General features: G+C 58.9%; 1 protein-coding gene across 4 annotated transcripts in view; it reads left to right on the forward strand.

Annotated features, from left to right (window-relative positions):
• Positions 1–18,011, forward strand: part of KLHL25 (kelch like family member 25) — a 35,155-nt gene extending 17,144 nt beyond the window's left edge. The window contains exons 1-3 of one of the 4 annotated variants that reach the window (XM_006932282.5): positions 3,808–6,262; positions 8,522–10,326; positions 16,282–18,011. In XM_006932282.5, the coding sequence (XP_006932344.1) occupies positions 6,166–6,262; positions 8,522–10,302 (1,878 nt within the window). In that variant the 5' untranslated portion in view covers positions 3,808–6,165 and the 3' untranslated portion in view covers positions 10,303–10,326; positions 16,282–18,011. Of the gene's footprint in view, positions 1–3,807; positions 6,263–7,292; positions 7,692–8,521; positions 10,327–10,478; positions 15,864–16,281 lie in introns of those variants that run through there. The other 3 variants (XM_045058841.1, XM_019831912.3, XM_023254940.2) reach the window with 3 other exon arrangements.
• The last annotated feature ends 5,645 nt before the right edge of the window (positions 18,012–23,656 follow it).

Genomic DNA, 23,656 nt, shown 5'->3' on the forward strand with positions numbered 1-23,656 from the left:
CGACGCCCAGCACGGCAGAGGCCCCTGGTGATCATGCGTTTCGTCTGGCTCCCTTCCTGACCAGAACTCTCTACCGTTTGCAACAAGTGTTGCTTCATCGTCCAGGAGGGTTGCACAGCCTTGACCCCTCACCTCCTGTCCTGTGCCTTCTCTGGGAGGGGCCTATTCCCCTGGGTAAACGAGCGCAGAGCAACCCCCCGAGCCCTTCCCCAGAGGGGAAGTTTGCACACTAGCAGAGTTGGCTTCCACTTCGGTAGGTCTATCAGCTTGTAATAAGAGCACGGCCTCCTGGCTAGCAGAGGCTGCAGCAGCCTGGATCCCGGCTCAATCTTGGAAGCCAAAGAAGCTGTCCTTCCTCAAGTGTGCTTAACCTGAGGGAGCACCGAGGGAAAAGGCAAGAGCACGTAGAGAAGGCGCTGAAGCCATTGCCCACCCTCCGGGTCTCCTGGGATCCCCATCCCCTTCCAGGCTTTGGTTGCAGGTGGACGGGTGGGCCTTAGGACTAACCGCCCACCACGGGGCACTGTAGGGGAGGCACTGTGGCACTGGTGATCAAGACCTCAGATAGCAGGCGAGAAGCGGGTTGTCCCGCAGTGTGGTCTGTCAGAGGTGTGGAAGGCAGTTGGAAATCTGCCCCGTGAGATGAGCTCGGGGGCGAACCGATCTGCTCTCTGCCTTTCATGGGGAGCCATCCGATGCAGAGTCATTTGGGTACCACCAAAAGAGGAACCTCATTTGTTACTAAGTGCTGGGTGAAGCAACACCCTCACCCCTTCCCTGAGCCAGGCTCTGTTCTCGAACCGCCCTTACAGCCAGCCCATTCCCCTGCAGGAGGGATGGGGTGAGGCTGTGGGCTGGCGTGGGGCAAAGTTGCATCCAGCCGACACAAGGCGTGTTACACAATTATCATGACTTTACTGCAGGATTGGAATCTTGCACAATAAAGAGATGGAAAACAAAATCAAAATACATACACACACAAAAATACAAATAATTCTAATCCTTTGCATTTTAAATTAAAAACAGGGTACCTACAGGGCGCCTGGGTGGCTCAGTCAGTTAAGTGTCTGACTCTTGATTTCGGCTCTGGTCATGATCTCACAGTTCGTGGGTACAAGCCCCACATCGGGCTCTGTGCTGACAGCATGGAGCCTGCTTGGGATTTCTCTCCCCTTCTCTCTGCCCCTCCCCTGTTTGAGTGCATGCTCGCTCTGTCAAAAAAATAAAAAATTTTTAAATAAAAATAATAAAAAGGTACCTACAATTTTTTGAATGTACATAAAGTTTTATTACTTTCTTAAAGAAAGGACCATTGAAAGGCAGAGGCTTTTAGGGAAAGGGCCCTTTGTGTGATAGTGCACTCGTATCTGGAATGATCTGCGCCTCTGATTCGGTTACCCTGGTCATACTGATTTGCTTTCAATTAACAATTAGATTTGTGTGCTCTACAAGGGTGCTTAGTCTGCTTTCCACTTGGCAAGGGGAAGAAGGATACCCCTGCACCCTGCAGGCTCCCTGAGGTGCTTGGATCCCCAGACGTGGGGGTGGGGTGGGGCAGGCATCTGGGCTGCAGCGTCACGCGTCAGTCCCGAGATCCCTGCCTGGGAACGGGTGTTGAATCACACAGCCCTGCGCTTATGTGGTGTTTAATAGCATTTAACTCCTTCCTTTTTCACAGACCTCACAGGCTTGACAGAAACCTTTAGCGTTTTTTTTTTCTGATCGCAACAATATCATATAATCATTTAAAAAATCCGAACAACCTAAACACGAATAGACCGTGAGCACTGCCTTATTCAGAGCAAAGCAGAGGGATGCCCGGCTGGCTGTCAGTGGAGCGGGTGCCTCTAGATCTCGGGGTCGTCAATTCAAACTCCACGTTGGGCGTAGAGCTTACTTACAAAACAAAATGAAACCAGAAAGCGGAGGGTAGGGATGGAGTCAGGATCCGGAGTGTCTGCTCCGTTCTTTGTTCAGCGGACGTGGTAGTAACAGCAACAATACTGGAACAGCTGGCCGTGTGAGCATATGCTAGAGGCCCAGGCCACTGGAAGCGCGTGTCGTGTACTGTCTGGTTTGTCACTTGCTTTTAGCATCACTCTGTGGTTGAAACAGACCCAGGGAGACAAGTGAACTTTCCCAGCGCCACACGGTCATGGCTGTGGCCTTCAGGGACCCCGTTCTGTCTGCCGTCCCTAAGGAACCCTGATCTTCCCTCCAGGCCACTTTGTCACAGCCGTCAGAATGCCGCCACCAGAGAGGCATCTGCAGAATACTTGCCTTCTCTCCCCATCCCCGGGCCCCCTCCCACCTCGCTCGCACCTTGGCCTTTCTGTTACATGTGTCTTGATCTCGACCCCGAGATCGAGTGAGAGCCGCCATCTTGATTTGGTTTGGGCCTTCAACGTAGCCTGGCCTCCAGCAGTTGCTTAGTCAGGATCTGTCTCAGGGTTTGAGGTTGGGTGATGCGTGACCTTTGCGGTCACTGGGGCCAGTGTCTGAGGCCCCGGTTCCGACTTGCTGGCGGGGGCCCACCTGCTGCAGCTGGGCTGTCCAAGGCGACTTCCTCACTCGCGTGTATGGTGCCTGGGCTCCCGTGGCCAGAAGGGCAGGGGGAACGGCCGGGCTGCCCTCCTCCATGTGGCAGGCTGCCGTCTCCTCGAGGTGTGGTCAGGCCTCCCGTTGTCTGGCTTCCCCTGGAGGGGGCACTGCAAGAGTGGAAGCTGCCAGTGTCTGAAGGTCTGGGCCCGGAAATGGGCACAGCGTCTCTCCGGCTCCCTTTGGTCGGTCACAGAACCTGCTCAAAGGGAGGGGACATAGACGCCGCCTGTCAGTGGAAGCCATGTCACAGTTTGTGGGCATCTTTAGTCATCCCCCAGCCCCATGTGACTGTGCCCCTACCTGTCGGCCTGGCCTTTCTCTTCCCTCAACAGTCCAACTTTGTTTCTGCCCTGCCTTTGTGTCCGCAGCCCTGCCACCTGGAAGCGTCCTTTCCCCTGTCATAGCCTGGCTCATTGGTTAAGCTTCAGCTCACGTGTCCCCTCTTCACAGAAGCCTAAGTGACCCCACCATCTTCTTGTCACCGTGACCTACTGCTGTTTTGTTTCCTCACTGCTGGTCTGTCTCCGCCTCCCACACCGCAGGCCCACGGGGACAGGAACCTGTCTCTGTCCGTCCCTGTCTCCCACGCCTGGTACGGAGCACGTGGGGATTGTTCGAGAAGCTTATGGTTGATGAGTGAGTCAGAACCACATTACCTGCAACCCCCCGGCGGGGCCCTGGGCTTTCCCGCTCCCTCTGGCCCCCCCGCAAGGAGCAGTAGCGTTGACATCCTGATTTTGAGGAACTCGGGCCCCTGGCAGGTGGAGGGAGGCAGGGAGGGGGTCGGTGCTGCGGCCAGATGGTGTCGGGCTTTCTGGACAGTGGCAGCAGTTTGATCCTGTGGCGCATTTCTCCCTGGGAGTGGGGGCCTTCAGCTTCCTGTGGCTGGGGTCTTTGGAGAACAGGCAAGTTTCTTCTGCAGGTCTCACCACTGGCTACTTTGTTTCCTTGTGTGTTTCTTCAACTTTCCAAGGGTGATGGGAGAAATGAGCCGGGCACATTGTTGTTGGGTGCACTTTAACTGCTTCTGTGCAGGTGAGGATCGCAGTGTGAGCAGAAGTGTGGTCTGAGGTGGGTCAATACCTCTTAGCAGGATGAGAAATTGCTCATTTGGAGCATGGCTATTACTTCACGTGCCTTAAATCCATCAAAGCCCAGGACAACGCTTAGGTAGTCAGAGTAGTTCTGTGATGCAGCATGAGAGCGTCTGATTTATCGTGGCCCCCGAGGCAGGGAGCCAAGGAGGCTCTGGGCAGACACGCTTTCGGGCACACACACTCTGACACCCCGCCACTGGTGGGAGCCTGTGTCCTGCACCCTGCGTATCCTCCGCCCTGCGTGGGGCTGCCTGTGTGACTGGTAGCGAACACGGAAAACCATCTCATACAACCCGTTTTCGGTGTGCGGGGGGGTGCCCCCCCTGCAGGTGGAGAAGGTAGAAGACCCCTTAGCAAGGAGAGCAGCCCCTGGTCACTGACCCCCAGGAACTGATGTGCAGTGAGTGCTCGTACTGCTTGCGGCTCTAGGTGACAAGGGACGACAGAAAGCCCTCTCGGAGCAGAAGGGCAGCCTGGCCGTGGGCTCTGCCTCCTCCGTGCAGCTCCCGTCCTGGGTGGCATGGCCACCGACCACTCCCGCCCCTGCCCTGCCCTGCCCCAGTGCTCTTGGCACCTCTACCTTCCCCTGCAGTTCAGGAAACATCGCAGACAAGAGTCTGCCTGCCCATCGCGGTGGCCGGTAAGATTGCACACGGATCGGGCTCCACTCTCAGGGCCAGGGCCCGGTGATCTGCCGCTTTGGCCAGCCGGGCCCAAATGCCCAGCCTCGGGTTCTGCGAGCGCTGACCCGAGCGAGGCTGTGAGTGTCCACCGCACGCGTCCATCGTGGCGGCCCCCTCGAATGCCTTCTCCAGCCCAGCCTTCGTCTTCTCTGGGGCAGCTGGACGAGCGCTCAAGGAGCGTCTCCAGGCTTCGTCATGAGCAAAGGCGGGGTTCATTCAGTCGAGTCGAGTGACCGCTCTGTGCCAGGTCCCACTGGGTGTTGGGGTCGCATCAGTTGGCCCTACCCATGGTGTCCACCTTCAGCAGGTTGGGGAGACTGGGGACGAACGCATATTAACATAGCAGTGGGTGCTGTGAGGAAGGCAGAATTGGGTGAGGTGTGGAGAGGAGGTGACCCCAAAAGGTGGTCAGGTCACACTCTCTGAGGAGGTGATGGAGTGGGCCATGTAGACAGGCAGGGGAGCATTCCAGTCCGAGGAGGAACCTGTGAAAAGGTCCTAAGGCCCAGTAAGAAGTCCGGTGTGGCCTGAGGGGGCGAGCAAGTTGGGAAGTGGCAGGATGCGATGACAGAGGGGTAGCCAGTGAGGAAGGGTCAACTCATGTGGGACCTGGCTGCCACGGTGAGAACTTAGGATTTCACTGAGGGCGCTGGGACACCCCTGGAGGGTTTCGAGCTGGGCGTGATGGGATCATCACTCTGGTCTCTGGATGGAGCACAGATCGTGGAGAAAGAAGCAGAAGCCAGTCAGGGGTTTCCAGAGGTCAAGGGAGGGACAGAGGTGGGGATAAGGATCAGACTCGGGGCTCACTTAGGAGCCACAGGACTTGGTGGGGGCCGGGTGCTGGTGCCGGGGAGGGACGAAGGGAGCCTGGGCATTTGGCCTGAATAAGAAGGAGCATGCTGGTGCCATTTCCCGTTTGCCTGGCCTGGGGAGCAGCGGGTCTGGAGGAAATGCTGAGGGCTCTCCTGGACGCGTGACGGTCAAGGCGAGCCGCTTCCAGATGTCCTGTGGTTGAGGTGAGGGGCCCGACACAGGGCGAGTAGCACCCAGGGCCTCTGGCTCTTAGGCCGGTCCTCCCACGCCGGCCAGCCCAGAGCAGAGGCACAGCCCTGGGGATCGTCAGGGACCTGGGTACAGGTTTGCAGCTCACATGATTCCGTTCCTGTGTCTGGGCCTCAGCATCCTCATCTGTAAACTGGGGTGATGAGACCCTCCACCTTCTGGAATCACGATGCTTCTGGGACATCACCTCACGGACCGGGGCAAGTCCGTGCATGACTGATGGCTGCTGTCTCTGGGAGGTTGGCTCAGATGCAGGCACTGCTCACAAGGAGGTGGGACAATCTGAGGAAACAGCCGGGCAGGTGCCTCTGCCCTCGGCACGGAGGTGCCCAGACAGGCAGCCATCTGGGGGTGGGAACCTGCTTGGGTGTGTACGCCCATCCCTGGCTCTTTGCCTGTGCGGGGAATTTGCGTCAGCGGGCAGGCATCTTGGTGCTAAGCAAGACATCAGTCAGCTCTGGGGCCCTGGGCTGCCCACTCAGCCCTGGCCTTGTCACCACTTGACCTCATTCCCAGGGCAAACGTAGCTGCTCTGTGTGGGTTTGCCCTGCCTTTTGATGCTTTCTCATTCTTGAGTCCTGCTTTGTCCCGTCCTTAACCCCTTCCATAGGGAGTCTCCACCTGGACCCCTGAGTTGGAGTCCTTGGGGCCGCACCCCCAGCGTGGCGCACAGGTCAAAGGCCATCGCTCCTGTTCAGCCCAGACACAGTGGGGACGGGATGGAGAGAGTCAACTCAATGAACGTCCATGTTTGGGAACATGTCTGTGAACAAGATTCGGGGAAACGTGGCGCAGGGTCCGGAATTCAGATCTGGGGTACGTGCCAAGCTGCCAGGAAAGCCTCAGGGGGCTAAGCCACCGAGGCCTCCCGATCCCCGTGCCACCCAGCCCCAGGGCCAGGCTGAGAGGTCACGCTCCGTAAATACTTGCCAACAGCTGAGTGCCCCTGAGGCCTGAGCAGGACAGAGACTTCGTTTTACAGAAGAGAACACCGAGCTGCAGGGAAGGGGTGCCCCAGGATGCCGATCGAACAGGAACTATCCTGTCCAGCCTTGGCCCACCTCTCTTACTCTTGTGCTGGCTGCACCCCCCATCCCCGTGGGCTCACCTCATGACCCCAGAGCCCAGTGGCTGGTGTGCACAGCGGTGTCTCTGGTGCATCATCGACTCGAGGTCTGCTTGGAGCTTGGGGGCCAGAGCAGCAGGGCCAGACCCAGCCCGGGCCCAGGGAGCAGGGGCCTTGCCCAGGCAGCTCGGATCACGTCAGTTTGTGGTTTCCTTGGTTCTTTGCCAGGGGAGGAGTGAGGCAGAGAGACAGCACTGTACTTGGACACTAATTTACGATTTCACTGAAGCATGAAATCGCTTCCTTCCCTTACCAGATTATTACTTAAGCAGAAAATTGACTTGGAGTGGGGGTTGGGAGAATTATATACTTTTGAAAATTAAAAAGGAAAAAAGGCTAGGTTTGGGTGTTTTTTTTTTAACATTTTTTAAAGTTTTGGGGCACCTGGGTGGCTCAGTTGGTTAAGCAGCCAACTTCAGCTTAGGTCGTCATCTCACAATTCATGGGTTCAAGCCCCATGTCAGGCTGTGTGCCGACAGCTCAGAGCCTGGAGCCTGCTTCTGATTCTGTGTCTCCCTATCTCTCTGCCCCTCCCCTGCTCACTCTGTCTCTCACAAATGAATAAACATTAAAAAATTTTTTTTAATATGTTTTAAGTTTTATTTATTTATTTTGAGAAAGACCAAGAGAGCATGATCAGGGGAGGGACAGATAGAAGGAGAAAAAAAAAAAATCCCAAGCAGTTTCTGTACAGTCAGCACAGAGCCCAACGTGGGGCTCGAACTCACCAAACCATGAGATCATGACCTGAGCCAAAATCAAGATTCAGACACTTAACCGACTGAGCCACCCAGGTGCCCCTGTCTATTGGACTTTAATGAAGATGCCTTGGAATCCCACACGTTCAAGTGTGTGACAAGCCCGTGTCTGGCCACACAGAGCAGCCTTCTGAGGGCCAAGTCCTGGGCAGGGCAGAGGAGGACACAGAAGGGAGGCAGGTGAGACACTCACTATGGCCCAAGATCCTGGAGTCGCCTGTAGGGCCTAGGGAAGCTCATTTGGAAGCTCAATTGCTGAGGCAAATCTGGATTGCGTTAGTGGTCAGCATGCCCTACTGTCACCTGGACCTTTCTCGTGGCTTGCTTTTTGGGACCTCAGAATTGAGCCGATGTCTTTCAGGTGAGCTGCTGGTCAGCCCAGCTTTGCCTTCAAACCCTTGCTCATCCCCACTGGGTCAGGTGGCCTCTGAAGACCCTGGATTTGGAGAATGTGTCTACACTGAGCCCTTAGGCTGTAGCGGTGGCTCTTGGGAACTTCCCAAGGGCAGGGTTGGTGAGGGACTCTGGCCAGTGCTGCTAGGAGCCCAGCTCAGCCCAGGTCTGGCTGGGAGCAGGGGGGTGGGGGAGGGGTGGTGGCATGTGAGGCCCTGCTCGGGCTCCATGGCTCCCTGGGCTCCTTGTTTCCAGTCTGCCACAGAAAGCCCGGAAAGAATCAGCCTCCTTGGGCCTGTGGAGAGTAGAGATTGGGCTTGGAGCTGGAGGGCCCACATGGGGATCCTGGCTCCGGCACTTTGGGCAGCCAGCCACTCTGCTTCTCTGAGCCTTGGCTTCCCCAGCTGTAGAAATGGGCCACGGGAGCCTCGGCCCCAGAGGGCAGCTTGAGGGTGGGATGTGGCCCAGGGCACAGGCTACTTAGCACCGCCCCGACCTGCTATCTGCTTAGTGGCCCAGGGACACCATATTGCATGTTCTCTTGTCCTGGGGTGGGCAGCCACAGCTCACAGCCACCCAGACATGGCTCATCTCCAGGCCAGAGACGTTCGGTTCCACAGCTGGTCCAAAATCAACAAAAGCAATTTCTGAAGGGCAGAGGTCAGACCAGCCACTGCCACCCGCACGTTCCCTGGCCACGTGGTCAAGGGGAGGGGCGGAGCTGAGAGAGGAGGGGCTGAAGGGTGGGCCAGCACAGGGCCAGCCCCTCTCACCTTGTGTGGCCTTGTCCCCTGGCAGGTCGCCTCAGCATGTCGGTCAGCGTCCATGAGACCCGAAAGTCGCGGAGCAGCACGGGGTCCATGAACATCACCCTCTTCCACAAAGCCTCCCACCCCGACTGCGTGCTGGCCCACCTCAACACCCTGCGCAAGCACTGCATGTTCACGGACGTCACATTGTGGGCAGGCGACCGTGCCTTCCCCTGCCACCGCGCCGTGCTGGCCGCCTCCAGCCGCTACTTCGAGGCCATGTTCAGCCACGGCCTGCGGGAGAGCCGGGACGACACGGTCAACTTCCAGGACAACCTGCACCCCGAGGTGCTGGAGCTGCTGCTGGACTTCGCCTACTCGTCCCGCATCGTCATCAACGAGGAGAACGCCGAGTCTCTGCTGGAGGCCGGTGACATGCTGCAGTTCCACGACGTGCGGGACGCCGCCGCCGAGTTCCTGGAGAAGAACCTCTTCCCTTCCAACTGCCTGGGCATGATGCTCCTGTCGGACGCTCACCAGTGCCGCCGGCTGTACGAGTTCTCGTGGCGCATGTGCCTGGTGCACTTCGAGGCGGTGCGGCAGAGCGAGGACTTCAACAGCCTGTCCAAGGACACCCTGCTGGACCTCATCTCCAGCGACGAGCTGGAGACGGAGGACGAGCGCGTGGTCTTCGAGGCCATCCTGCAGTGGGTGAAGCACGACCTCGAGCGGCGGAAGGTGCACCTGCCCGAGCTGCTCCGCAGCGTGCGGCTGGCCCTGCTGCCGTCCGACTGCCTCAAGGAGGCCGTCTCCGGCGAGGCCCTCCTCATGGCTGACGAGCGTACCAGGCTCATCGTGGACGAGGCGCTCCGCTGCAAGACCAAGATCCTGCAGAACGACGGGGTGGTCACCAGCCCTTGCGCCCGGCCGCGCAAGGCAGGCCACACGCTGCTGATCCTGGGGGGCCAGACCTTCATGTGCGACAAGATCTACCAGGTGGACCACAAGGCCAAGGAGATCATCCCCAAGGCGGACCTGCCCAGCCCCCGCAAGGAGTTCAGCGCCTCAGCCATCGGCTGCAAGGTCTACGTGACTGGGGGTCGGGGCTCCGAGAACGGGGTCTCCAAGGACGTGTGGGTGTATGACACCGTCCACGAGGAGTGGTCCAAGGCGGCGCCCATGCTGATCGCCCGCTTCGGCCACGGCTCTGCCGAGCTGGAGAACTGCCTCTACGTGGTCGGGGGACACACGTCCCTGGCAGGCGTCTTCCCGGCCTCCCCGTCTGTCTCCCTGAAGCAGGTGGAGAAGTACGACCCCGGGGCTAACAAGTGGACCATGGTGGCCCCGTTGAGGGACGGCGTCAGCAATGCCGCAGTGGTGAGCGCCAAGCTGAAGCTGTTTGTTTTCGGGGGGACCAGCATCCACCGAGACATGGTGTCCAAGGTCCAGTGCTACGACCCCTCGGAGAACCGGTGGAGCATCAAGGCCGAGTGCCCCCAGCCTTGGCGGTACACGGCGGCCGCCGTGCTGGGCAGCCAGATCTTCATCATGGGCGGTGACACCGAGTTCACTGCCGCCTCCGCCTACCGCTTCGACTGTGAGACCAACCAGTGGACGCGGATCGGAGACATGACCGCCAAACGCATGTCCTGCCACGCCCTGGCCTCGGGCAACAAGCTCTACGTTGTGGGGGGCTACTTCGGGACCCAGAGGTGTAAGACCCTGGACTGCTATGACCCCACATCGGACACGTGGAACTGCATCACCACGGTGCCCTACTCGCTCATCCCCACTGCCTTTGTCAGCACCTGGAAACACCTGCCTTCGTGAGGAGCGCATGCAGGGCCCAGCCAGGTGAGCCGCCAGCACCCTGGGGCCCGGGCCCGCTCTGGGTCAGGGTCACTGTGTCCTTCCAGGGGAGGGTGGATGGGGCAGCAGGTGGCTGGGTGCTCCGGGACCCTTTTCCGGGTCTGGAGCTACAGCCTAGCTCTGCCCCTTGCTTGCAGTTGACCTTGGGCAAAGCATGTCAGCCCCCTGCCACGTGGAGACAGCCACCTCAGACAGGTGTGGTGCTTCCCAGACACGGCTGCACGTCAGAGTCACTGGGGTCCTCAGACAACACCACGTGGAGTTGAGGCCAGCCGGCCAAGTGCGAGGGCAGTCTCCACATAAGGGCATCCTCTTCACGGTCACAGTCAAGTACAGGGAAGGGATGCAGATTGAGGTCAGCCAAGGACAGAGAGGAACAGGGCAGGGTCCTCTTCCCACACGGTCAGGATGGTGTCACTGTGCCCACATCAGTGGCTGACCGTACATACAGAATATTCCCCAGCCGGAAGGCTCACACAGGCTCAGGTGTCCGGGGTTTTTCCCGGGGCCCCATCACGTAGGCTCGACTGATGGCCCATGTGGTTACTCTGCCTCCAGGTCAGCTGGTGCAGCATGACCCAGAGCCCCTTTCCTAAGTCACGCAGATGTGCCCACCCCAAATCCTGCCCTAGGTGGAGACAGTCTAATGGGTATGACTGATCATCTCCCAGAAGCCAGGGGCAAAGACCAGACCTCTTTACAACACGAATGCTAAAGCCCACACCACACCCCAGACCAGGCGACTCTAGCATGTATCCAACACGTGAGCAGCACCCCGGGGACCTGTGAGGAACATGGATGATGGGCAGAGCGCTCAAGGGGCCAGGGGGGTGCTGGAGCTGCGGGGCCAGGCCCCCGGTGGAGGCAGCGGGGCGCTCCTGTCCTGCGAGGTGGTGAGAGGCCACCTCAGCGCGGGCGGCATGCCGAAGGAGGGAACCGTGGCCGGGCAGGACGGCTGCAGAGCGCTGCCCAAGGTACTGCTCCTACCCTTGTTCTCAGTGCCATTACTACAGGAGATCCTCACCCAAGGGGGAGGTGACACTGGATGCAGGGGGCTAAGGGGCACAGGTGCCCTTTGGGGGGATGGGGGGACACAAGGAGGGACTTGCCCAAGGCCTGAGGGCAGGTGCAGAGTCAAGTGGAGGGAAGGACCAGCTTATCCAGACCGGCCTCTTTGAGGGGCAGGGGCAGTGCCAGTCCTGAGGTTGGATCAGGGTGTCCCGAGCCAGCCTGTCAGGGAGCTCAGGAATAGGGGCTGGTGGGTTTGTAGACACAAGGGAAAGGTTTGAGTTCTGGTTCCATCCTCCTTGGTCAGGCCCTAGGGAAGCCAGGCTGTGTGTCCCAGCCCTTAGTCCTCCTCCTGGATCCCTCACACCTGGGACAGGAGCAGCAGGTTCTGGGGTGGGAGGCAGGGAGGCATGGGTCCCAGGGGCTCTGAGAGGCTGGGGCCTGGGGTGGGAGATCCCAGGCTCTGCCTCCGGCACAGGCCAGCTCTCCTTACCCAGGAGGGCTGGTGACCAGTCCCAGCTCTGAGGCTGACCCGGAAGCCTCTGCACCCCCCTGGCAGCTCTCTGGCAGCTCTGAGAAATCGGCCCTCAGGCCAGGTGCCCCCTTCAGTGCAGATCACAGAAACCCCCTCAGGAGCCAGCCTGGACCGAAAACCTAATTTGCTCCGTGACATGGCGGCTGCTGGCCTGCGTGCTGAAGGCTGTGCACAGCAGAGCGGTTCTGACTTCGCTGGGACTGCTCCTCCAGGCGAGCGGATGCTCCAGCCAGACCAGCGTGGCCGGGCCTGCAAGGCCTTGACGGGGACAAGCCAGGCAGGCCCAGGTCGCATCACCTCCTACGTCCAGGGTGTTCGGACCCCCAAAAGCCAGCCTAGATAGATGGGGGCTTCTGAGTTGTCCTGTTTTGTTTTAATCTGCTCCCTCCCTCTTGGAGAGAAAAATCTGAGCGGCCCAAGTTGTTGGGTCAGGTTATCCCCTGGGGCATAAGCTTTAAGAGAATGGTGGTGCCTCCTGTCACCCCCCAGTTCCTGCACTCTGGAGTGCTCACCTGTGGAGCCTGAGGGCTCCTCCCACTGGTGCTCACCCCTCCCCACGGACCTGACCAGTGGCTCATCCCCGTGTGGGAGGAGGTGGGGGCAGGCCAGGGGACATAGTGAGCCCTTTACCTCTCCAGGACTTTCCCCCTTTCCAGGGACACATCGTTCCTTGGTTCTGGCTCTTACTGGCTGCTTGACCCCAGTTACCTAACTCCCCTGAGCTCAGTGTTGCCATGTCAAACACAGGAGTGAAAATCGTGTTACTCACAGTATTTGAAGAGGCCAAGTGAGGGGCGGGTTGAGAGTTGGCGCTTATGCAAGGCAGTGATGCAGAAGGATGGTGGCCGTGATGGTTTGGGGGTGCTTTGGGCGGTGGGGGCCCTCTCCACGTCCCTGGGCTAGCCCTTTCTTCTAGAAGGGTCCATCGCCCATTGTCACGAGGCACGTTGTATGTGCACATCTGAGTGCAACAGGGGCCTTGTCCCTCCAGTCCGGCCCAGTCCGTGGCGGGGGTGCTGTCGTCAGCCCCATCTCCAGAAGGAGGAAGCAGGTGCAAAGAGGCTGATTGCCCAGGATGGAGCCGGTCCTGGACGGGACCGGAACGCCACGCCTGGGCCCTACCCTCCCAGAGCCACGCTGCCTGGTGAGACTGAGCAGCTCCAGCCTGCACGTTTCCCGAACTCCTGCACCAGCAACATCTGCATCAGAGGCAGAGGGCCTTTTTAGCCTTCAGCTCTTGTCCCGCATCCCAGCCGTCTTCTTTTTACGTGGCCCAGCAGCCCACCAGCCAGCCTCCCCGCAGTGCCTCTGGGGCCTGAGAGACGGCCCCTCCCGAGGCTCTGCCCTCCAGGCTGACCCTGGGTGGTTCCCGCGCCCTGCACTGCCCTGCTTCAGTTCAGCTCCGCCTGCCCTCGTCAAAGGCAGGGCGGACCTCCAGGACCAGCCCCAGTGTCCCAGCCAGATCTACATATGTGGGTGATGGCAGGCCCCCCGGAGCCCAGGCTGGGTTACCCTGGGTTACTCACCGAGTGTAGATCAGCCGCGAAAGTTCTTTTTCTCCCCCACTGAGTCCCCCTGCCCTCATCAAGCCCTTTAAAGGCACAGCCCTTGCCCATGTCTCCTCCCCTGACCCCCACCCAGCATGTCGTGCAGGCATCCAGGCCACCAGGAGCTCATCTCTGCACAGGCATTGTTAGGCCCCAGCCACTTGGGGTGTGGGGGCGGAGGGGCCTCCAATCCCAGCTCTGGGAAAGGCTGAGCCGGTTAGTCCCCCTCGGGGCCCCACGAGGGGCTCAGTCACTGCCACCAGAGGGCAATTCAGCACATTCTGTCCTGCCTTCAAAGAAATCACCACCGAGAGGAAATCCCAGGCGCAGACCTACACAGACGGGCCTGGTGTATTGAGAAAGGTTCCCCGGGCAAGAGTTCAGGCCTCTTGAAACACATCAGCTCCGTCTGTCTGTCCATGCATCCATCCATGCACCTGGAGTCTTCACTGGGCTTGTGTTTACCAGGGTTGGCCCCATGCCAGACCTGGGATCAGCACGCCAGCGCCCTCCCTTGCTGCAGTCCGGCAGGGCAAACCTGTGGTGTGTGTGGGCAGGGTGACCATTGACGCCCTGTCTCTGCAAGGTGGAGGAGTGTCCCCTCTCACAGATGAGGAGACTAGGCCTCAGAGAAGCACCTGCCAAAATTTGGGGTGGCCCATGGCTGTCCCAGTCTGGGGGCAGCTGTGTGGACTGGGAGGGAATTCAGGAGCCAGCCAGTGTGGCTCCCCAGTTCCTCAGCCTTTCAGGGTGCCCCTACGTGCAGTCTTGTCTTCAGCAACAAGGGACAGCCCAGAGGGGCCCCCGTTCCCCAGGTCAGGGTCTCATGGTGTGGGTGGCTCAGAGGTTTGGTTTGGGGCAGCAGTGGGGCCCTGCTTAGAGGGGAACAGCACCCTGCCCCATCTGCCTCATGCGTCCGGAGGGTGTGGGGCAGACAGGCCCAAGGTTTAGGTTTGCCACCTTAAGAGTATCTCGGGGTCCTAGAAGCCTCATGACCCAGCTTCTCGCTTGTGAAGGGCCTTCGCCAGCCCCGCTGAGGGAGCAGTGGCTGCTCTGCCTACCACCTGGGGAGTGCTGACCCCACAGAGCTCAAGTCAACCTTCTAGAAGCCTTGGCAGGGAGGGAGGGAAGGTATACCCCACTTGAAAGAAGAAAGCCCCACGGATTCCAGCGCTGGCTTGAATTTTTAAATGTTACTTGAGTCCGTGCAGACTGACAAGTAGGTAAAAGCCCCTTATGTGTGTAGTTCTTACACGGCTGTGCAGTGGACACGAGCATGCTGGTTAAATAGAACCAAAGCTCTAAAACCAAGAACGGCGTCATCATTCGTTGATGTTCTGCAGAGAGCATCTTGCCTCTTTGCCTGTTGGCTGGAAGGACACGCAGGCTTTCTGGAGGGCTCCCCCTGCCCGTGCCAAGGGCTGGCTTATCTGTGCCTCTCCGGAGCCACCGTGACACCTGCTTTGGGCAGCTCATCATGCTGGCCAGACATCATCCGTGTCCCGGGCACAAATGGGCCTGCTTGGTTAGGGCCGCCTCTGAGCCCACGGCCCTTACGGCGCTGGCCAGAGGAAGTGGCATCTGGTGTTGAAATGGTGCGTGGACGAGCAGGACGCCCGAAAATCCTCCGGAGAACTCCCGGCCCCCTCCGCACAGGACTCCAGAGAACCTGCTCGTAGATTACGGCCCCACCGCTGTCCCAAGAGCTTCCTCTTCCTCTGCCTGCTGGCTCCAGCCGAGGGTGTCCCTTCCTGACACACCTCCACAGCCACATCTCCACGCGAACTCATGCAGGGTCGTGCTGAGCTGTCGCAATGGGTTATGCTTTGAAGATGACTGTGCTGGCCAGCTGCTGGGTTCTCTTACCTGCTCCAAGGAGGTTCTGCACAAAGCCTTCCGCGTGCATTAGACCACATCATCCTCTCCGGGAGGCTGAGATCCATCCCCTCGTGTTCCCCAGGAAAAGCTGAAGCTCAGACAGCAGGCGCTGCATTGATTGGGAAGCTGGCGCTGGAGTGTGAGCTCGGTGGCCACAGGGTCACCCCTCATTCACCACCGTCAGCCACCACAGCCTATATCATGGCCCAGGTCGATGGGCTGCACAGTGAATGTCTGTCAAGGGCGTGAATGAATGTGCTGGCTGCCACCCACAGCTGGCCCGTTCTTCTAACCACATGGCCGGCCCACCCCTGCCTGCCCCCTACTCTCTGACCAGGTCTACCCCCTCGCTGTTTCCACCTCACTGGCCTACTTTATTTTGATTTTCAAATGTGCCGGATTCCTACCTCAGGACGTTTGCACATGCCGTCCCTCCTGCCTGGACTGCTATTTCCCCCTCTGGCAAACTCCTGTCCCTCCTTCACATCTCAGGTTAGCTTATTGCCACCTTCCCATACCCTCCACCAAAATAAAGTCCTGGTTCTTATCCATAATTTTTTGTTTTTCATGCATAGCACTTCCGTCAACTTGTGATTACTGTATGCACTTATTGGTACAAGCGTGCAGTGTCTCCCACCTGGGGGATGATCCAGGAGACGGCAGCTGTATTTCTTTGCCCTCCTGTCCCCCAGGGCCTAGTGTGGCACCTGCTGGCTCGTGGGTGTGCCGGGCATGTGGTTGGAGTAGCTGAATGGACAGGTGGGTAGTTCCCCTGTTCCAGGCGGGGAGACCAGGGCTCGGGGCCGCAGTGCTGGTAAATGAGAGAGCTGCCTTCTCACACCCAGGCCTTCTGTTCTCGGGCCCCAGGCCCCTCACAGTGGCCTCTTGCTTGTCACTCTGTTCCAGGGTAGGACAGAACCATGTGGGCATGATTCATACTCTGTCTCCCTCCCTCCCTCTCTTCCTCTGCAGACTCCGTGTGTCTGTCCCCACCCCGCGGCCGCAGCCCTCACCGCCAGAGTGGCCCTGACCCTGTCTGCCACTGCAGGAAGCCCGGCCCGGCCCCACACCAGCACTTGAAGTGGCCGGAAGCTGGCCCCACCGGCTCTGGGAGCAGCATTCTCGGGGCTGTTGTGAGCATTAGACAAGGGAAGAGAAGCTGTCTCGAGAGCCCTGTGTGTCTGCCTGAGGCCTTGGCCTCTGTGAGGTGGTTTGCAGGGGAGAGGACCTTCCAGAGGGGCGTGGACCGACCCCAGGACTCCCTCGGCCTTGGGGCAGAGACACATCCGCAGAGTCGTGGCCTGTTGCCGCAAACCCCGCTCGGGGGGCTGAGAGGAGCCCTGGGCGGGCTGGGGTGGGTGGCACCAGGCGGTCACACAGCACTGACAAAACAGCCTTTGCCTCGTCGCCCTGCTGTGACCGTAATGTCACCCAGCACGGGGTGTGTCGGGTCTCATGGAAGCCGGGTCCACCAGGACTGAGAGCAGAGCTACCTGGGAGAAATGAAGACACACTGTGTAGGGGGCAGAAACCCATAGGGTGACCTCATGGCACCTGCAGGACTTCGTTAGCAAATGGCCCCGAGACCCCCCAGCATTAAAGCAGAAACCTTTGTGCGCCCCTCCCCCGGGTGGGGCTGTGCTCTCTGTGACCTCCCCACCTTCCTCCCAGTCAGGGCAGCTGTGCCAGGTGCAGAGGGACACTCGTGCCCCATCGCAGTGGGACTCAGGGGCCTGTGTCCTGTTAGACGAGGGTGCCCTCAGGGGCTGCCCCCCTCAGAGCCTGCCGGTCCCAAGAGGTGGCAATGACCCCATCATCTCCCGACAAGACCGTGAGGGCCCTTAGACCCGGAGCAGGTGTCAGCTGGGGACCCCAGGGTCACCTTAGGGCACCCACTCTGGAGCCCACCAGCATGGAGGACAGCAGCAAGGCCCGTGACCCCCGGCGTCCAGCTGGCCGGTTTGCTCCCTGAGCTGCAAAAGGCAAGTGTGGTCCCCGAGAGAACTGCCAGTCCTTCGCTCATTTCTCCACCTCCCCAGCCACTGGGTCCCTCACCGGCACATCCCCAGTATCTGGGGTTCTGGAGGGGTCAGCTTGCGCCTGGTGTTCGGGCTTCTGGCTCATCCCTTGCCAGTCCCCGGGGCACCGCTGGAGGGGGAAGGGGCCTGCACCAAACCTGTGGCTTCCCCGGCCGCCTGCCAGCTGCCTGCTGTCCGCTCGGTGCTACTTGGCCGGTTCAGGACTGGGGCCCCGGAGCGGGCTGAACTGGTGGTGGGGCCACATCACAAAGCACTTGCTGTCTGTGGTCTCGCCCTGCCCCCTCACAGGACCTCTGTGCTGCCGCTGGGCCTGTGGGCATCTCTCGGGGGCTGGGTTGCCCCCCACCCCGGAGCACCGGGCACCGGGCATCATCGATCGGCTGCCACTTGGGGAAAAGCTGGAAGCGGAGTGCGTTCCCGGGTCCCTTGGAGGCCACAAGCCCTTCCACAGCAGAGGCTGGCCTCCTTTGCTCCGGGAGACGGCTCCACCAGGGAGGCCGGGAAGGCAGGTGGCGGGGAAGCCGCCCGCCAGAGGCCCCGGGCTGCAGGACAGCCAAGGTGGAGCGACCACACTTCGCGCACAGCACAGCGGGCCTTGCAGTGGTGTGTCCCCCGAGTTGTGTTCCTTCTGTTTCTAACTTAATAAAAGAGCTGAGAAAAATCTTGAAATCTTGCTTCTTCCCCTGGGTGCTGGGACCAGTCTTCGGACCCAAGGCGCGGGCAGACTTGGATTTGGCCCCACTAGCCGGGGCTCGAAGTTACCCCCCACTCACTGGCGTCTGCCCCTCTGGTGAGTTGGGGGGTGCGGAGACCCCCTCCCCAGGGACCCTCCGGCACCCAGATGAGAGGTTCCTTTCCTCGGATTATTTCAGCAGCAGAATCCAGATTGCTTTCTTAAAAAGCCCCTGTGAGGGGAACTCTAAATGCACTCATCTCTGTGAGCCCCGGTGGAGGGGTAGGGTGGTGTCATCGCCCCAGGGACCAGCAATTACTTAGCCCAAGGTGGCTTCTCTGACGCTCCCGTCCCCTGATGTCCCTTTATGAGCCTTCGCGGCTCATGTGAACGAGGGGACAGGGCAGCGGGTGCTCGGAACCTCGGCGGTGTGCAGGCCCCCGGAACCCAAACTGACCTTTAACGGCATGAAGAGCTGATTCAGATGCCCCAGGAGTGTCACAACTCATTTCTCACCAGGTTCAACGAGCATCACTTGAACTAGTGAGTCGATCTCAAAAAGATGGCACACTTAGAACAGCCGAGCAGAGTCGCCCTCCCAGCTGCCTCCGCGGCCCCCAGGCACAGCCCTGGGAGGGACACCCAGCCCTCATACTGCCCACTCCTGCCCCTGTGGTGCAATGACAGCCAGCCACCTTGCAGGCACGAGACCCAGACAGTGGCCATCAGAAGGGGGTGGGACGGCCTCCTAATGGGCCGCAGGACAGCCCGCACAGACGGTAAGTAAAGGTGTATTTCGCGTTTATGCAGCCTCAGTGTGAGTGTAAGCGAGCCAAGGCCAGGGTAGCTCCGCAGGGTTTGTCCCCAGCCGTCTCCTATCCTGTTGCTCTGGCAGCTTGCGTGCAAGGCTTCCATCTCCTGGCCCAACATGGCTACCCGGCTCCTGCCATCTCCTCTGCATTCCAGCTGGTGGGAAGGGGAGAAGAGGACGTGACCAGCAAGCCTCTTTAAGGGCACGCCCCAAAACTTGCACACGTAACCTTTGCGCATTCCCAAGGGAGGTGGGACACGCCAGCTACAACTCCAGCGGATGTCTAAATCAAGGAGCGGTGGATACTGAAGGCCAAGGAAGGAAGGAGCCTGCCTAAGCCGACCTGCCTCCCGTTCTCTGGAGCTGCGGACGTGGGACATGCGGGCCTTTTCCAGAGCCTGGCCCCATGTGCGTGCCAGCCTCTGTGTTGCCGCTGACCAGCACTTTGCATAATTGCCTCCTTTAATTCGCACAGTGACCCCAGAGATGGGCATTCTTGTCCGCTTCCTGCTGGTGAGGAACCAGGCGAGAGGTTGAAGCTCCTCCCCACGGGCTCACACTGGTAGCGGCAGGGGGCAGAACCAGCTGGCTGTGGGTGTGTGTGTGTGTGTGTGTGTGTGTCCCCAATTCAGTGATGGCAGGGCTAATGGAATTGAGGTCAGGTTCTGTAAAGCACTAAATACCACACTGGGCACCCGGAGAGCCTGGCTGCAGTGAGAATGACTGCCATCCTCCCAGTGGTGGATGTGGGATCTGCACCCAGTCTCTGGCCAGCACACCCAATTGCATTGGTTCCTTGGACACCCAGGGGCCAGACCATGTCTGGGATGGAGCTTTGGGGAGGGGAGCCCATCAGTGATGGAGTAAGAAGTCCTTGGGAACCTCGTCTCAAGGTGACTGTCAGAGCATTTATGTTGTAGTTCCTGATGTGGAAAAGTGGACAGGAAGGCCACGGGAAGCACTGTCAGCCTCCCCGGGGCCAGGAATGGTGGCCGATTATCCCTCCTCCCAGAGCGGGAGCCGATGAGGGGCAAGCCCAGACCACCAACCCCAACGCCATGTGGAGACCATCCCTGTTCAACACCCAAGGCTGTATGTAAATCCTGCTGGGGAAAGAAGGAGCCTTGCGAGCAGCAATTATCTTTGATGAGGCAGCTCAGAAAGAGCTCTTCTGGGTTGTCAGTAGGTGGGTATTTTGTGCGGTAAGAAACGAAGCCCATCGTCCCAGCCCCTGCCCCACAGGAGGGGAACAGTCTTCTGCAACAACACAGGTGGCCTTGGAGGTGGCCGGCTTCCCCAGCGTGGTGCCCCACCTGACCTTCCAGCCTCTGGCCACACAGCACCTGCTGGCCTTGTGCCCTGCCCCAGAGGCAGGTGTGCCCGGGGCCGATTTCCAGCGGGGACACCAAGCTGCTCTGGCTTTTCACCTGCTTGGTTGCCACCTTGGGTTTGGACATGGTTTTGGACAGAAGCTGTCAACCTGGGATTCAGGATCGAATTTGGGTCTGTGCGCTCGAATGGGGAAAAAATTAACACCCTTAACTTTAAGAATCTCTTGATGACAGCACTTTCTTCAACTGGGAACGTAGGGAAACACCCCACTGGTATCAGCAGCCTCCATGACTCTCTGGATGTTTTCACGGCATTACAGTCATAAATACCTTGAAGTTACACAAACTCATGACTGTGTGTGTCCAAATTATAGTAATTCTTTGGCCACCAGATCACGTTACTAATGTGTGAGTAGAGAAGCACGGACGTAAAGGTACAGATTATAAATTTGGTTTCTAAAATATTTCATAGGTGTTCCAGGCAGAACCGTGTCCCCAACTCCTATGTTGAAGTCCTCACCAACCCCCAGTGCCTTAGATAGTAGCCATTTCGGAAAGAGGGTCTTTGCAGATGTGATCAGTTAAGGTGAGGTCATAGCAGAGTAGGGTGGGCCCCTACCCCAATCTGACTGGTGTCCTTAGAGGGCAGATGTGGACACAGGCCCACACACGGGGAACGTTGAAGCTATACCCCACAGGCCAGGGCACTATCAGAAGACAGCAGAGGGGCACCCGGGCAACTCAGTCGGTTAAGCCTCCAACTTCTGCTCAGGTCATGATCTCGCAGTTCGTGGGTTCAAGCCCCGCGTCAGACTCTGTCCTGACAGCTCGGAGCCTGGAGCCTGCTTCGGATTCTGTGTCTCCCTCTCTCTCTGCCCTCCACTGCTCATGTTTTGTCTCTGTCTCTCTCCCTCAAAAATAAATCAACAACAACAAAATCAAAAAAACGAAAAAACGTAGGAGAGAGTCCCAGGATGGACTCTTCCCTAGTGTGACAACAGCATGGGCCTGCCGACACCTTGATCCTGGACTTGCCTCCAGAACTTCAAGGCCGCACATTTCTGTGGCTCAAGCAGTCCTTGCAAACTAATGCAATAGGTTTCCCCCTTAGCCTGCATGTTTCCACTTACCTACTTAACAGCATTCCTCTGAGGAGTCCACAGGCTTCACCCGCTGACGCGGGGCTGGAGCACTGACAAGGTTAGGGTTGGAAGCCCTGACCTAGGGTGAGCCGAGGGGTGCTGGGTCCTGTCCAGACAGGCTGCCATGCCTCTCTGCTCATTGGAGGTACCCCAGCAAGGACTGCAGTCCTGCGGGGTGCCCTCAGCCCAGGACCCACGCTTAGCACAGTAACTTCATGCCTTCCTGGTGTCCTGATCCGGGAGGGAGCCAAGCTGTCAGCCCAGAGCCCGACTCAGGACTCGAACTCACAAACCATGAGATCATGACCTGAGCCAAAATCAAGAGTCAGATGCTTAACCAACTGAGCCACCCAGGCGCCCCCCACCCCCCAAATGTTTTTTTTCATTATCTTTGTGTTAATGTTTATTCATTTTTGAGAGACGGAGACACAGTGCGAGCAGGGAAGAGGCAGAGAGAGAGGGAGACAGAATCTGAAGCAGGCTCCAGGCTCTGAGCCGTCAGCAACAGAGCCCGACATGGGGCTCGAACCCACGAACCACAAGACCGTGACCAGAGCCAAAGTCAGATGATCAACCGACTGAGCCACCTGGGCGCCCCCCAAATGACTTTTAAGGTCAGAGTGCAGTGTAGTTTTAATGGAAAAGACACAGGCTTAAGGTCAAAGGGCAGGGTCTTTGCCAGCTGACACTGGTTTCAGAGCCAAGCAGATCCCGATTACAACCTGCCTTGTGCAAGATATTCTCAGACTTGGCTCACCTGAGCCACCCACCTGGAAGCATAGTTGGGGGCTTAAACAGGAACACGTGGATTTCTTTCTTGCCTTATGGGAGAGATCTGCGAGTGAGGAGGAAGGAGTGAGCCAGCCGCTCCCCCTCCAGAACGGTGTCCGCTTCGGGCTCCGAGGGGGACGTGGGATGCAGCCATGGGGGAGCGCGCTTGTCCCTGGTCCCCGAGCTCTCCAGGACGTGTTTTCCCGTGTAGGCCCACAGAGGTCATTGCCTGCAGATGGAAGCTGAGTGGGACAGAGTGGAGGCCTCTGCACGGAGGGCCGGGTGCAGACGTCCACCGGGAGAATTTGGGGTTTGATGGAGAGCCTGGCGAGTATGTACCCTGGTTTGCCTGGGGCTGAGGGGCTCCCAGGATGTGTGAAAGTGACATACAGACCAGGACAGGGGCTCACCCCACCTGTGTCCCCTCTGCTGGCCCCCTGGGCTGAGGGGGCCTGGCTCTGGAGCTGGCCTGGGCTCCGTGGCTGGAGGCTGGCAGCGATTCAGGGGAGCAGTGACTAGGCCTCACCTCCCATGCCGCCCCCAGTACATACCGGCAGCATGTCATGGGCAAACCCCAGAACCTTTCAGATCTCACACCTGTAAAGAGGGCCGGCCACGCCCTCACGGGGTTAATGACACAGGCTGGTGTTTTCGAAAGCTCCCGGGGTGACAGGCCCCTGCAGAAGGCCACTCAGTACCTGTTTCATTGAGTTGAATTGGGGAGGATTGGACTGCCTTCCCGGCCAATTACTTCATCTAATTTATGGACCAGCAACTTTGTGCCAGGCACAGGGCTCCATGCTGGTGGCTGCCGTCCCCCAGGGTCCAGCGACCCAGCCCTCCCGGTGGGTGACAAGGCCCCACAAGCTCTCACCCCATCTCTGCTGCCCCAGTCAGGGCGGTCTGCAGACAGACTCATCGCTGTACCCAACCCCCCCACCCCCCCAGCGCCATGAGCACCCAGGGCTGCCTCCCAAGCAGTGCAGCCTGGGCAGGGGAACAGGGGAGGTGGGAGCAAGAGACAGGCTTCCCCCTCACTCCCCCACCCTGTCCCCTGGGATGAGCTCTGCTGGGACAACAGACCCTCATCCAGACACTGGCTCTGAAGACAAAGCATGCTCTGAGATTTCACGCAGTACGACAGCTCATTTCAACTCCGTAAGAACTTTATGGGTTTTTTAAATTTGTTTGTTTGTTTGCTTATGTTTATTTTTGAGAGAGAGAGATTAAGCACAAGCAAGGGAGGGGCAGAGAAAGAGAGGGACAGAGGAGCCAAGGCAGGGTCCGTGCTGACAGCACCAATGGGGGGCTCGAACTCATGAACTGTCGGATCATGACCTGAGCCAAAATCAGGAGTCAGATGCTTAACCGACTGACTCACCCAGGTGCCCCCAACTCCATAAGAACTTGAGAAGGTAACTCTGCCCTCTGTCTGCTTTGGAGAGTGGATGCTGGTGCTCTGTGTCACATCTCTGGGCTCCTCCTATGGCCTTGTCACAGACTGGGGGCAGGACACTGTGTTTGGTCTTTCTTGCTGTCCACCTCCCCGCTGCTCAGGGAAAGAAGCAACATGTGAACCT

This window comes from Felis catus, chromosome B3 (genome assembly GCF_018350175.1).
Source record: "Felis catus isolate Fca126 chromosome B3, F.catus_Fca126_mat1.0, whole genome shotgun sequence".
Lineage (NCBI taxonomy): Eukaryota > Metazoa > Chordata > Mammalia > Carnivora > Felidae > Felis > Felis catus.